Below are 14,373 nucleotides of genomic sequence, written 5' to 3'. Positions count from 1 at the left end.
ATTGTTCATCCCAGTTTGGCAAAAGAATAAATCAAGGAAGGTAGTGCACCCGTGGCTGACAAGTGAAATTAGGGATAGTATCAATTCCAAAGAAGAAGCATACAAATTAGCCAGAAAAAGTGGCTCACCTGAGGACTGGGAGAAATTCAGAGTTCAGCAGAGGAGGACAAAGGGCTTAATTAGGAAGGGGAAAAAAGATTGAGAGAAAACTGGCAGGGAACATAAAAACTGACTGTAAAAGCTTTTATAGATATGTAAAAAGGAAAAGACTGGTAAAGACAAATGTAGGTCCCCTACAGACAGAAACAGGTGAATTGATTATGGGGAGCAAGGACATGGCAGACCAATTGAATAATTACTTTGGTTCTGTCTTCACTAAGGAGGACATAAATAATCTTCCAGAAATAGTAGGGGGCAGGGGGTCCAGTGAGATGGAGGAACTGAGCGAAATACATGTTAGTAGGGAAGTGGTGTTAGGTAAATTGAAGGGATTGAAGGCAGATAAATCCCCAGGGCCAGATGGTCTGCATCCCAGAGTGCTTAAGGAAGTAGCCCAAGAAATAGTGGATGCATTAGTGATAATTTTTCAAAACTCTTTAGATTCTGGACTAGTTCCTGAGGATTGGAGGGTGGCTAATGTAACCCCACTTTTTAAAAAAGGAGGGAGAAAGAAACCGGGGAATTATAGACCGGTTAACCTAATGTCGGTGGTGGGGAAACTGCTGGAGTCAGTTATCAAAGATGTGATAACAGCACATTTGGAAAGCGGTGAAATGATCGGACAAAGTCAGCATGGATTTGAGAAAGGAAAATCATGTCTGACGAATCTCATAGAATTTTTTGAGGATGTAACTAGTAGAGTGGATAGGGGAGGACCAGTGCATGTGGTATATTTGGATTTTCAAAAGGCTTTTGACAAGGTCCCACACAGGAGATTAGTGTGCAAACTTAAAGCACATGGTATTGGGGGTATGGTATTGATGTGGAGAGAGAATTAGTTGGCAGACAGGAAGCAGAGAGTGGGAATAAACGGGACCTTTTCAGAATGGCAGGCAGTGACTAGTGGGGTACCGTAAGGCTCAGTGCTGGGACCCCAGTTGTTTACAATATATATTAATGACTTGGATGAGGGAATTAAATGCGGCATCTCCAAATTTGCGGATGACACGAAGCTGGGTGGCAGTGTTAGCTGTGAGGAGGATGCAGAGTGACTTGGATAGGTTGGGTGAGTGGGCAAATTCATGGCAGATGCAATTTAATGTGGATAAATGTGAAGTTAACCATTTTGGTGGCAAAAATAGGAAAACAGGTTATTATCTGAATGGTGGCCGATTAGGGAAAGGGGAGGTGCAACGAGACCTGGGTGTCATTATACACCAGTCATTGAAAGTGGGCATGCAGGTACAGCAGGCGGTGAAAAAGGCGAATGGTATGCTGGCATTTATAGCGAGAGGATTCGAGTACAGGAGCAGGGAGGTACTACTGCAGTTGTACAAGGCCTTGGTGAGACCACACCTGGAGTATTGTGTGCAGTTTTGGTCCCCTAATCTGAGGAAAGACATCCTTGCCATAGAGGGAGTACAAAGAAGGTTCACCAGATTGATTCCTGGGATGGCAGGACTTTCATATGAAGAAAGACTGGATGAACTGGGCTTGTGCTCGTTGGATTTTAGAAGATTGAGGGGGGGATCTGATTGAAACGTATAAAATCCTAAAGGGATTGGACAGGCTAGATGCAGGAAGATTGTTCCCGATGTTGGGGAAGTCCAGAACGAGGGGTCACAGTTTGAGGATAAAGGGGAAGCCTTTTAGGACCAAGATTAGGAAAAACTTCTTCACACAGAGAGTGGTGAATCTGTGGAATTCTCTGCCACAGGAAACAGTTGAGGCCAGTTCATTGGCTATATTTAAGAGGGAGTTAGATATGGCCCTTGTGGCTATGGGGATCAGGGGGTATGGAGGGAAGGCTGGGGCAGGGTTCTGAGTTGGATGATCAACCATGATTATAATAAATGGCGGTGTAGGCTCGAAGGGCTGAATGGCCTACTCCACCTATTTTCTATGTTTCAATATTAGCTGTTTGCAAAACATTGCTGTTGGTTGCTGGCAATCAATATATTGTACTAATGCTAAAATGGAAGTTCTTCTCTCTCCCCCTGCCCCAAAAGCAAACGAGTGCATACAGGTTTTTTGTTAATTTTTCAACCTAGGAGGAAATTGCACATTAACTGTGAAGGATTAGAGCTAATAAGTGATTGTTAATTAACGTGAATTCAAACCATAATACCTAGTTCCCACGCTGTCATTCAAGATAAATGGTACTTCCCTGTGATAAATATAAACTGAGTATAGCTAAATATAAAACAAGTATATAAAGACAAAAACAAAGACCTTAAAAACAAAGGCTATTCAGTTACAAGGAGCAGAAACCTGGTCCTGGAGTATGAGTGTAGTTTGAGGTATAAGATCATTCTTCAAAAAGATTTTGTAAAATGTTGTTTGGCATCTAAAGCATTAAAGCAAGAGCTAAATAGAGAGGTGCTAGAGGCATTACGTTTGTATCCATTTTTAGTTGAGGTAGATGAAAATTATGCACAATCTTATAGCACAAATAACTTTATGAAAAACTCAGGAAAAATTGGTTGTAATTTTCCAGCTGTTCCTGAAGGGGGCAGGGGGAAACCTGTACATTTAATGCTAATTGACCCAAAATTTTATTCAATTTGGTGAAGTGAATACTTGGGTGACTGTGACACAATAGTTCAGGAGTTTGTGCATGTCAGATATCTGACTGCCCTAATCCAGGCTGTACCCTATAGACATTCATCTTGGCTATGGCATTTATAGTCCTCTTCCTGAAACATGACCTCTGTCATCATGAAGGGTATTAGAACACCACTGGCAAATTCTCAAAGTTACACACTTTGCTGAATGAAAATATTCTGTTATTGTATTTAAATTCTTGAACCATAGTAAACGTATCCAATATTAAATTGTATTTTCTTAAACCATTAAGGAAGGTGAAACTGCTTAAATGCATATCTAAATTGTTTTGGTATGAGACTAACTAAATGCCTTTGCTAATGTTCTGTTTTAATTTTTGAATTTACCTTTCTCTAGATCTTGTACAGTAACTATTTTACCTTGGAGAAACTTTTCAAATGCTGAATATTGTTTTTGGATGTGCACAGGTTGATCTGGTGCATGGAAAAATTAATCTTTTGAATTAGGAACTGTTTAAAAGACAATTGAATTTTTGTAAATGAACAATAAGTTGCTTGTGTTACATATTTTCAGTGTTGTATGTACTTTTATTTTAGAAGGTCGTTATATTCCTCCACACCTAAGAAATAGAGAAGCATCCAAAAATGGTAAGTGTGGCATTCTCAGCTAATCTTGAATGATTCATGAAATGAAATTATTTTATGGCAGCCCAGTTATTTGGAGATCAGGTATTTAAGGGAACTGTGTTGGATGGGAAGAAGGGTGTGTGCACTTCTGAGATTTGTATCCAAAATTTTGTCTAATGGGGTTTTAAACTCTGCATGCAATGCTTTTGAGCTTGTTGCTTTGGATTGTAAGGCATTTTTTGTTTTCATAAAGCTCTAGTTTCAATTAATACTTTATCTTTTTGTCTTCCATTAATTTCTTTAATATTCATGTGACACTTGCAGTCTCGCTTGCTAGCAGTCAACTTGAATATCTTGGCTGTGTGCATTTCTCACACTTTCTGTGCCAATTCTTATCTAAGTGTTTGCAGAAATTTTGACCCAATCAGGTTTATTATTAAGTTATGAAAATTTTGCTGCAGTGGTACAGAGCAAAGATGAGTACTAAACTGCAGAAGTGCTGAAAAGCAGTGTTCATCAGAAATCTGGCAGAGGGGAAAGGCTGTTGTTTCAGTCGAAGTAAGCAGCTGAGAAGGAGTGAAGAAATCGGGTAGAAAAAGTCGTTTTTTTTTAAACACTGCTTGGGGAGAAGGGTCTGCACAGCGCAGGCGCGTGACATAGCGCGCAAAGGTTTAAAAAGCAGACCACCATATACAGCGGCCATCGTTGGAGTGGACTGAGTCAGAGTGGGAGGGCTTTGGCTCAAATAGGCTTCGGTGAGAACAGACAGAGGCCAGGGTAGGTTCCGGTAAGTTTTTTGTTCAGATTGTTTAGTGCAGTGAGAATGCCAGGCAGGATGCTGGAATGCTTCTCTTGCAGGGTGTGGGAAGTCAGGGAGCCCTCTGGTGTCCCTGACGACGACACCTGCAAGAAGTGCATCCAGCTGCAGCTCCTGACAAACAGCGTTAGGGAACTGGAGCAGGAGCTGGATGACCTGCGGATCATTCGGGAGAATGAGGAGATTATAGATAGTAGCTACAGGGAGGTAGTTACGCCAAAGGAGCAGAGGACAGGAAATTGGGTCACTGTCAGGCGAGTGAAGAGGAAAGGGCAGGCAGAGCAGGGTTCCCCTGTGGCCATTCACCTCAACAACAAGTATACCGCATTGGATACTGTTGGGGGGGATGACTTACCTGGGACTAGCGGCAGTAGCCGGATCTCTGGCACTGAGTCTGGCTCTGCAGTGCAGAAGGGAGGAGGGAAAAAGAGGAGAGCGGTAGTGATAGGGGACTCAATAGTTAGAGGTGCAGATAGAAGGTTCTGTGGTCGTGACAGAGAATCCAGGATGGTTTGTTGCCTCCCAGGTGCCAGGGTCAAGGTTGTCTCTGATCGATTGCATGACATTCTGAAGTGGGAGGGTGATCAGCCAGATGTCGTGGTGCACATCGGTACCAATGACATAGCAAGGAAGAGTGAAGAGGTCCTGGACAGTGAGTATAGAGAGCTTGGTAGGAAGTTGGAAAGCAGGACCTCGAGGGTGGTAATCTCAGGATTGCTACCTGTGCTAGGTGCCAGTGAGGGTAGGAATAGGATGCTCTGGAGGAGGAACAAGCGGCTGAGGAACTGGTGTAGGGGACAGGGTTTAAGATTTCAGGATCATTGGGACCTCTTCTGGGGCAGGTGGGACCTGTACAAGAGAGATGGGTTACACTTGAACCACAGGGGGACCAATATCCTTTCAGGGAGGTTTGTTAGTGCTATTGGGGAGGCTTTAAACTAGATTTGCAGGGGGATGGGAACCAGAGTGCCAGAGCTGACAGTGTGGCTGGGGTGAAAATAAATGACGTTGAAAGTTTCAAATCCGCTGATAGGTTGTGAGTGGTGGTAAAAATCTTCTGAGGTGTATATATTTCAATGCTAGGAGCATTGCGGGGAAGGCGGATGAGTTGAGGGCGTGGATTGACATGTGGAATTATGACGTTATAGCAATTAGTGAAACTTGGCTACAGGAGGGGCAGGACTGGCAGCTTAATATTCCGGGGTTCCGAATGTTTCAGGTGTGATCGAGGCAGAGGAATGAAAGGTGGGGGAGTAGCATTGCTTGTTAGGGAAAATGTTACAGCAGTGCTCAGGCAGGACAGATTAGAGTGCTTGTCTACTGAGTCCTTGTGGGTGGAGCTGAGAGACAGGAAAAGTATGGCCACATTAGTGGGATTGTATTACAGACCACCCAATAGTCAACGAGACTTGAAAGAGTAAATCTGCAGAGAGATAGCAGGCAACTGCAGGAAACATAAAGTTGTGGTGGTAGGGGATTTTAATTTTCCATACATTGATTGGGACTCCCATACTGTTAGGGGTCTAGACGGTTTAGAGTTTGTAAAATGTGTTCAGGAAAGTTTTCTAAATCAATATATAGAGGGACCAACTAGAGGGGATGCAATATTGGATCTCCTGTTAGGAAACGAATTAGGGCAAGTGACAGAAGTCTGTGTAGGGGAGTACTTTGGTTCCAGTGATCATAACACCATTAGTTTCAATTTGATCATGGACAAGAATAGGTCCTAGGGTTGAAGTTCTGAACTGGAAGAAGGCCAAATTTGAAGAAATGAGAAAGGATCTAAAAAGCGTGGATTGGGACAGGTTGTTCTCTGGCAAAGATGTGATTGGTAGGTGGGAAGCCTTCAAAGGGGAAATTTTGAGAGTGCAGAGTTTGTATGTTCCTGTCAGGATTAAAGGCAAATTGAATAGGAATAAGGAACCTTGGTTCTCAAGGGATATTGCAACTCTGATAAAGAAGAAGAGGGAGTTGTATGAAATGTATAGGAAACGGGGTAAATCAGGTGCTTGAGGATTATAAGAAGTGCAAGAAAATACTTAAGAAAGAAATCAGGAGGGCTAAAAGAAGACATGAGGTTGCCTTGGCAGTCAAAGTGAAGGATAATTCAAAGAACTTTTACAAGTATATTAAGAGCAAAAGGATTGTAAAGGATAAAATTGGTCCTCTTGAAGATCAGAGTGGTCGGCTTTGTGCGGAACCAAAGGAAATGGGGGAGATCTTAAATAGGTTTTTTGCGTCTGTATTTACTAAGGAAGCTGGCATGAAATCTATGGAATTGAGGGAATCAAGTAGTGAGACCGTGGAAACTGTACAGATTGAAAGGGAGGAGGTGCTTGCTGTCTTGAGGAAAATTAAAGTGGATAAATCCCCGTGACCTGACAGGGTGTTCCCTTGGACTTTGAAGGAGACTAGTGTTGAAATTGTGGGGGCCCTAGCAGAAATATTTAAAATGTTGCTGTCTATGGGTGAAGTGCCGGAGGATTGGAGAGTGGCTCATGTATTCTGTTGTTTAAAAAAGGATCGAAAAGTAATTGGGGAAATTATAGACCGGTGAGTTTAACGTCAGTAGTAGGTAAGTTATTGGAGGGAGTATTAAGAGACGAAATCTACAAGCATTTGGATAGACGGGCTTGTTAGGGAGAGTCAACATGGCTTTGTGCGTGGTAGGTCATGTTTGACCAATCTGTTGGAGTTTTTCGAGGAGGTTACCAGGAAAGTGGATGAAGGGAAGGCAGTGGATATTGTCTACATGGACTTCAGTAAGGCCTTTGACAAGGTCCCGCATGAGAGGTTAGTTAGGAAAATTCAGTCTCTAGGTATACATGGAGAGGTGGTAAATTGGATTAGATGTTGGCTCGATGGAAGAAGCCAGAGAGTGGTGGTAGAGAATTGCTTCTCTGAGTGGAGGCCTGTGACTAGTGGTGTGCCACAGGGATCAGTGCTGGGTCCATTGTTATTTGTCATCTATATCAATGATCTGGATGATAATGTGGTAAATTGGATCAGCAAGTTTGCTGATGATACAAAGATTGGAGGTGTAGTAGACAGCGAGGAAGGTTTTCAGAGCCTGCAGAGGGACTTGGACCATCTGGAAAAATGGGCTGAAAAATGGCAGATGGAGTTTAATACTGACAAGTGTGAGGTATTGCACGTTGGAAGGACAAACCAAGGTAGAACATACAGGGTTAATGGTAAAGCACTGAGGAGTGCAGTGGAACAGAGGGATCTGTGAATACAGATACAAAATTCCCTAAAAGTGGTGTCACAGGTAGAGAGGGTCGTAAAGAGTGCTTTTGGTGCATTGGCCTTTATTAATCGAAGTATCGAGTATAAGAGCTGGAATGTTATGATGAGGTTGTATAAGGCATTGGTGAGGCCGAATCTGGAGTATTGTGTTCAGTTTTGGTCACCAAATTACAGGAAGGATATAAATAAGGTTGAAAGAGTGCAGAGAAGGTTTACAAGGATGTTGCCGGGACTTGAGAAACTCAGTTACAGAGAACGGTTGAATAGGTTAGGACTTTATTCCCTGGAGCGTAGAAGAATGAGGGGAGATTTGATAGAGGTATATAAAATTATGATGGGTATAGATAGAGTGAATGCAAGCAGGCTTTTTCCACTGAGGCAAGGGGAGAAAAAATCCAGAGGACATGGGTTATGGGTGAGGGGGGGAAAAGTTTAAAGGGAACATTAGGGGGGGCTTCTTCACACAGAGTGGTGGGAGTATGGAATGAGCTGCTAGACGAGGTGGTAAATGTGGGTTCTTTTTTAACATTTAAAAATAAATTTGACAGATACATGGATGGGAGGTGTATGGAGGGATATGGTCCGTGTGCAGGTCAGTGGGACTAGGCAGAAAATGGTTTGGCACAGCCAAGAAGGGCCAAAGGGCCTGTTTCTGTGCTGTAGTTTCTATGGTTCTAATACATTATGTGGCTCTTCAGCTCCTGATGGCATTGGCTTATGCTCATGGGCTGAATTATAGTGAAATGCTTGAGTACTATTTGCATAGATCAGATTATTGCACAGTGGATTGATGAAGAAGGTGAAAATGCAATGGTGTAATAGCTACAAATTGCAGTGTGGATAGGCCATAACAAGATAGATTGAGACGAAGACTCATCATATCGTACTGGAGATTCATTTAATTGTCTTACTATGGTAAGATTAAAAAGCTGTCCATGAGCCTGGTGGTATGTGCTTTCAGGCTTTTGTATTGCCTGCCTTGTAGAAGACAAGAATGTTCTGGGTGGGGTCTTTGTTTATGACTGCGATTGACTATGGTCATGAGGGTACAGGGAGTATATTAGGGGCTGAGGACCCAATGTTGTGGTGCACTGATGATGGATATGTTGTTTATCCTTGAGGTCCCACATTTTGAATATGTCCTTGAAGGTGGGGAGCATTGTGATGCTACTGGATGAGTCTGTAACTACTGGATGAGTCTGTAACTACTGGATGAGTCTGCAGCCATTTGGAATCTTGTGCATTGGAGCCACCATCCCAGGCTGTGGTGCATCCTGTCAAATTTGCAGCAGGCTTTGACATACCAGAAATCATAACGAACTAATCCACTACAGCAGCCAATCTATCTTCTGTATGTGTCCTCGTTATGAGATTTTTGCCAACAACTGTGGTGTCACTGGTAAATTTGCAGAAGGTGTTTGAGTTGTGCCTAGTCAGATGAATGCCAAGCTGTAATTGATGAGTAGCAACCTGGCATAGGTGTTTCTGCTATCCAGGTGGTCAAGGGCCAAGTGAAGAGCCAGTGAGCTTGTATCTACTGTGGACCTATTGTGGTGGTGCAAATTGCAGTGGGTCCCAGTTCTTAGGCAGGATTTTTTTTCAGGACAATACCTCTCTCTCAAAGCACTTCATTACAGTAAACTAGTGCTACCAGATGGTAATTATCGAGCAAGTTCATTCTGCTCTTTGACACCAGGATGTTTGCTTCACTTCTAAAGCAGGTGAGACCCTCTGCAGTAGTGGGTGGTTGAAGATCTCCTAGAACACTTCAGTCAGTTGGTTGACATAATGTTCTTGGTACCCTGCCAGCTACATTATCAGAGCCTGACACTGGGTTCTCCCTCTTGATTGTCTGACATCCCCTCAGACAGATCACGGGGTTGTCAGATGTTGTAGGAATTTGCACAGTGTACTTTCTCTTTCAAAGTTGTGTGCCCAATTATTGTTTCTAACTTCACACAAATTGCCTTTTCACTCCCATGATGGCTTTGTTGGTTATACCTAGACTTATAGGGTTCTGGCTTGCTGGTCTTGAATGCCACATATTTAGCCCTCAGCAGACAATCTTCTGGTTTGTCTTCTGGCCTTGAAGGCGCACACTTGTTGTTGTAGGTCTTAGAGTTGGTGGCAACTGTATTAATTCTGTTCCAAAGATAAATCCCTGAATATGGTCTAGTTTCAAAGCAGCTCTGTAAGTGCTCTTCCACCTTCCTTAATCATACCTTTGGTCCTTACCACTGGGGCTGTGATCTCTACAAAAGAAAGTATTGTTCCCCTTCCTGAGGCTGAAGATTGACAGGTTCTTTAGACCAATGCTTTACACCCTGGGGTCTTGAAATGGTTACTGAAATGCTTATTTACCAGCATGGTTTCTGGATTCTTGATAATCAGGATATTATACAAACATGATACTGCTATTTAGAAAAAGATGGCATGAAACTATATCACTTGACATTATAATTCTATACACCACCATGATCAGGAACAGTTATTGCCTGTCAACCATCGGCTCTTGAACCAGATGGGATGTCTTTACTCAACTTCATTGTCCCATTGATTCTATTGTGGTTATTAGTTTTCTTATGGGCATATTCAGTAAATCTAATCTCAGTTGTATGGTGACATATGTACTCTATGAACAATTTACTTTGAACTTTTTGAATATTATTGCTTCTAAACTTAATTATAAATTCAATTTTATGATTAATAGGATGGCATTTTTGTGAATTGCAAGACTGTTCAGGCAGTTATGACTTCAATACTTAAAATCTAGAGTTTGTGCTAGAAGCCTGTTTCTAGAAGTGTTTTGAGGTGTAACAGGTTTGCTACACAAGGGTAGGAGACTGATTGATTGTATTTTTGGTATAGATAAAGGATTGCCCAATTGAGTTGGATAAGTTAATCTGGTTTTGGGATTGGTAACTTCAGAAGTGGGGATCAGTGCTGGTCTCAGCTGTTCATTCTATTGTCATGGAAAGGATGAGGTTTATTGTAGCCAGATGTACTGATAGAAAAAGACAGGTTGAATGAGCAAGAAGTTGGCAGATTGAGTATGGTGTAGGAAAATGAACTAGGAAGAGTGACACAAGTCAATTAGTAAGACTAAGATTGTAGCAACTGCAGGTACAGCTGGTTTTCTTAAATACACTACTTGCAATTTCATACAGATTGGTACTGCTACCATGGAAATTGCATGTAGTTAGTTCCTCAAAATGGAATGTGGCAACTGAACAATTACTGTATTTTTGATCTATCGACTGGCTTGGCTTGAGTTGACTTCAACCTTGATGGTTGTGCTTTACAGTCCTGTTTCAAATATACTTTTATTTGCAGTACCATTGACTTTTCTTGTCACATAGTTTAGGTAATATTTTCCTCATAATTGTCAACCTAATTGTAATTGTCAACTAAAATTATTTAAGGTGTGCCTAACAAGATATGGCAGTACCATGATCTTCCTCATGACATGAATTTAAGTGCACATTACATACCGAAGTATTTTAGGAGTCTTAAATTGGATAATAGAATGTGTCATTGAATTTTCCATATCTAATTGTATTGAAATACACATTCATTTTGGTTCATGTTTTGTGTTAAATTGAGCATTTGGCTCAGAAGTAACTTGCTGGCATTACTCCTGTAAAGAACACTAATCCTTTCATTGATTTAAGGCTTAAAAGGCTTAATAAAGCTATCAAGCTTTGCCAATTAAGATCTGAGCAGGAGTACCAATTAAATACCTGATCATTACCAATATGGATTGGAGTGCAAAGTGAAATTGGGGTCCACCATCAGGTTTCCTTTGGCCATTGAATTTACTGTAGGCATCCTGCTTATTCATTGTTCTCAACTGGTTCAAAGTTGAACACCTATTCTATACTTGGACAACAATCACAAGTAAATAGGAAGACTTGTTTGAAAATATTATTTACACCTAGAAAAGCTGATTTAAGAATTTGTACTTTCTAATGGATAAAGATGAGCTTGCTTGGTCCATGTAGTTAAATTGTCTGAATAGGTTAAAGAATTTCAGTACTCAAAGATGAGAAAACCTACAGATGCTGGAATTCCAAGCAACACCCACACAATGCTGGAGGATCTCAGCAGGACAGGCAGTATTTATGGAAAAGAGTGAACAGGTGATGTTTCAGGCCTAGACCCTTCGTCAGGACTCCTGACCCGCCAAGTTCCACCAGCATTTTTGTGGTGCAACAGATTTGAGTGATTTTGTCCTCCATGAAAAATCAGTGACCATCTTGTGTTCCTCATAAATGCAGCTCCTGGTTTTAAGAAATCTGTAGGAGCATGTTTTAGGTCTGCTGTCAGATTGACTTTTCCTGCAGATGACAAATCTGAACTTGTGTCCAAGCAACACACACAAAAGTTGCTGGTGAATGCAGCAGGCCAGGCAGCATCTCTAGGAAGAGGTACGGTCGACTTTTTGGGCAGAGACCCTTTGTCAGGACAATTGGTTTGGAAATTATTAAAATGTAGGCTGAACTGCAAGGCGACCAGATTGAAAAAGTATTGGCATATGAAATATTGGTGTGAAACACTTTGTTAATGAAACCCGAAGCTGAGTTGATAGAAGGCTGCTTTAAATGGGAAATGATAACTTGGTTATGCTGCTTTGAATCAATTGTCACATCATTTTTCAAATGACTACAGTTTCTGCACCTCAGTATAATAAATATTTGGTTTAAAAACCTATTTCTTAATGTTATCATTACACATGACTCTAGATAATTATCCTTTCAATTTTGTGAAAGCTTTATTTAATGTGAGCTAGCTGAACTACTGCATTTCTGGGTAAGTGGGGGGGCATGTTTAGTAGTGTAATTTAAGCTGTTCTCTGACAGTAATTTGAATAAGTTTTGTGTGCTTAAAGTCTGCATTATGAATATCCCTGAGCAGCAGACAGCCTCCAATCTCTGGTGGATCAGCTCACCTGTATAGACTAAATGAAGTTAAGGTTTGCCTAGTACGAAAACTGCATTTGTGTGCTAGGTTATACCCTAGTTTTCAATATAAAGTTTTGACTTGCTGTAGAATTGGAAAGGTTGGAAGCATGGTTGGGTGTGGGGAGGGGAGAGGAGTGGTGTTTTAGATATTGTATTGATCTAGGTGGCAGGTATGTTCTTTCGGTTCGTGCAGTTGCATGCTGGGGCCATGTTCCTTGCCATGTATGAATACTAAAACAATTGATTAGAATATTTCACAATTGACCAATGCAGCTTGTTTATGGTAGTTTTCTCTCGACTAGTACTTAAAAATCTTTATAGTGTGCTTCTTCTAGATGAATGTAAACTTGCCAAGTGCCCATGTTGTGGGATATTCAGTAATAGTCTGTTCAGGCAGGTTTTTCTCTGTTAGAAATCTACAGAAATACTTGCACCTTTTGGGGAGCCTTGCACTTCCAAAATTCCAAGTGATTATCTTGTTGCTATTTTCCTTGCTAGCAAGATTGAACACTGAACTCTGACTTAAGATGCCCTACTGGGGAAAAGCTATTCTTTTCATCGTAATAGTTTTTTTGATTCCAATTTGAAGTGTCCTTAGTATTAAGTCACTGACAAGCCCTGATTATAGCATGCTTTAAAGATATCCTTTTCTCACATGTACAGTTTAAAGGTGCAGTCATGCTAACTTAGTCAAGAATCTAATTTCAACATTCATCAAATGGCATGAGTGACCAAAAGCTACACTGTTTTCACAAACATGTGCCCTGCCTTCCAAACAGTTGTCCTGAGCAGATGATTAGCTTATCAAGCTGCGCATTCACCTAAGTTTTCACTTTTTGTGCCTGGATAACTTTGTGGAATGAATTTTATCAAGTTTGGAGTAACAATCTGCATTGAAATAGACTTTGTCACTATATAGGTTGAGAAATATAGAATTGTGACTGGATTCAGTGAGTTCCTCATTAGTACTATTCTTTCCTTTCTGAATTTCCTCAAGCATGCAGCTAAAATTACTGGCAAAAGGCAGTATTTTATCTACAAGAGGCTCCACTGGTTTGTGTGCATGTACAGAATGCGAAAGTTGAATTGCTGTCATTCCCTGTATTGCCTGAACTACTGATTTCATAATTCTAGCCTAATACTTTTTAACCAGGCTTGTAGTGATCATGATCACTTAGTTTGGCTCTTGCCTTGCATTTGATTCTCCCTCAATTTCTTGGCAGAAACAAACTACTTTTTTGAGAAATCTATGCTGACGTTGCTTCTGTGGCCCTGTGTCAAACTCCACAGGCTTTTCAACTTTTTGGAATGTTTTTGCTCCCTTTTGGATTAATTATTTCAAATTAAAGGTTTTATTCTTCCAAAGGTGTTTTGTAATGTAACCTCTGGATTTAGTTGCAACATGCCAGTTAATGTATTGTAGTTCCTTTATCCCTGAGGCATTTGGGATCTATAAACTGATCTGGGCCGTACCCTCCAAATATCCGGACCTGCCTCTTGGTTTTTTTGCACTACCTTACTTTGCATTTTTCTATTTTCTATTTATGATTTATAATTTAAATTTTTGATATTTACCAATTTTAACTATTTTTAATATCTTTAATATTTAATATTTGTAATCCAGGGAGTGTGAAGCGCAGAAACAAATATTGCTGTGATGACTGTACGTTCTAGTACCAATTATTTGGCGACAATAAAGTATAAGTAATTTAGTCTGAGGAATGAATAGTGTATTGAAATTTGAAGCAACATAAGATTTTAATGACCTAACAGAATAAAATTTTACTTTAATCCAAAATATTAGTTATTTTGTAGTTTCTAATCGTTCTCTTAAAATCACTATTTAAAGAAATAAAGCTGACATTTTGCAAACTTGAACTAGACCATAGCACGGTACAGGCACTTCAGCGCACAATATTGTGCTGACCATTAAACCCACTGCAAGATCAATCTAACCTTCCCTATAGTACTCCCTGTATTTTTTACTCCAGAGTGA

The 14,373-nt window shown here is 40.8% G+C and overlaps 1 protein-coding gene across 3 annotated transcripts in view; it reads left to right on the top strand.

Annotated features, from left to right (window-relative positions):
- The window catches only part of ddx3xa (DEAD-box helicase 3 X-linked a), a 63,845-nt gene that overhangs the window by 14,567 nt on the left and 34,905 nt on the right, over window positions 1-14,373 (top strand). For all 3 annotated transcript variants that reach the window (XM_072260449.1, XM_072260452.1, XM_072260450.1), the window contains exon 3: window positions 3,321-3,371. In XM_072260449.1, the coding sequence (XP_072116550.1) occupies window positions 3,321-3,371 (51 nt within the window). The remainder of the gene's footprint in view (window positions 1-3,320; window positions 3,372-14,373) is intronic.

Source organism: Mobula birostris, chromosome 6 (genome assembly GCF_030028105.1).
Source record: "Mobula birostris isolate sMobBir1 chromosome 6, sMobBir1.hap1, whole genome shotgun sequence".
NCBI lineage: Eukaryota > Metazoa > Chordata > Chondrichthyes > Myliobatiformes > Myliobatidae > Mobula > Mobula birostris.
Note: the sequence above shows the minus strand (reverse complement) of the source record. Positions and strands in the feature narration are given on the sequence as shown.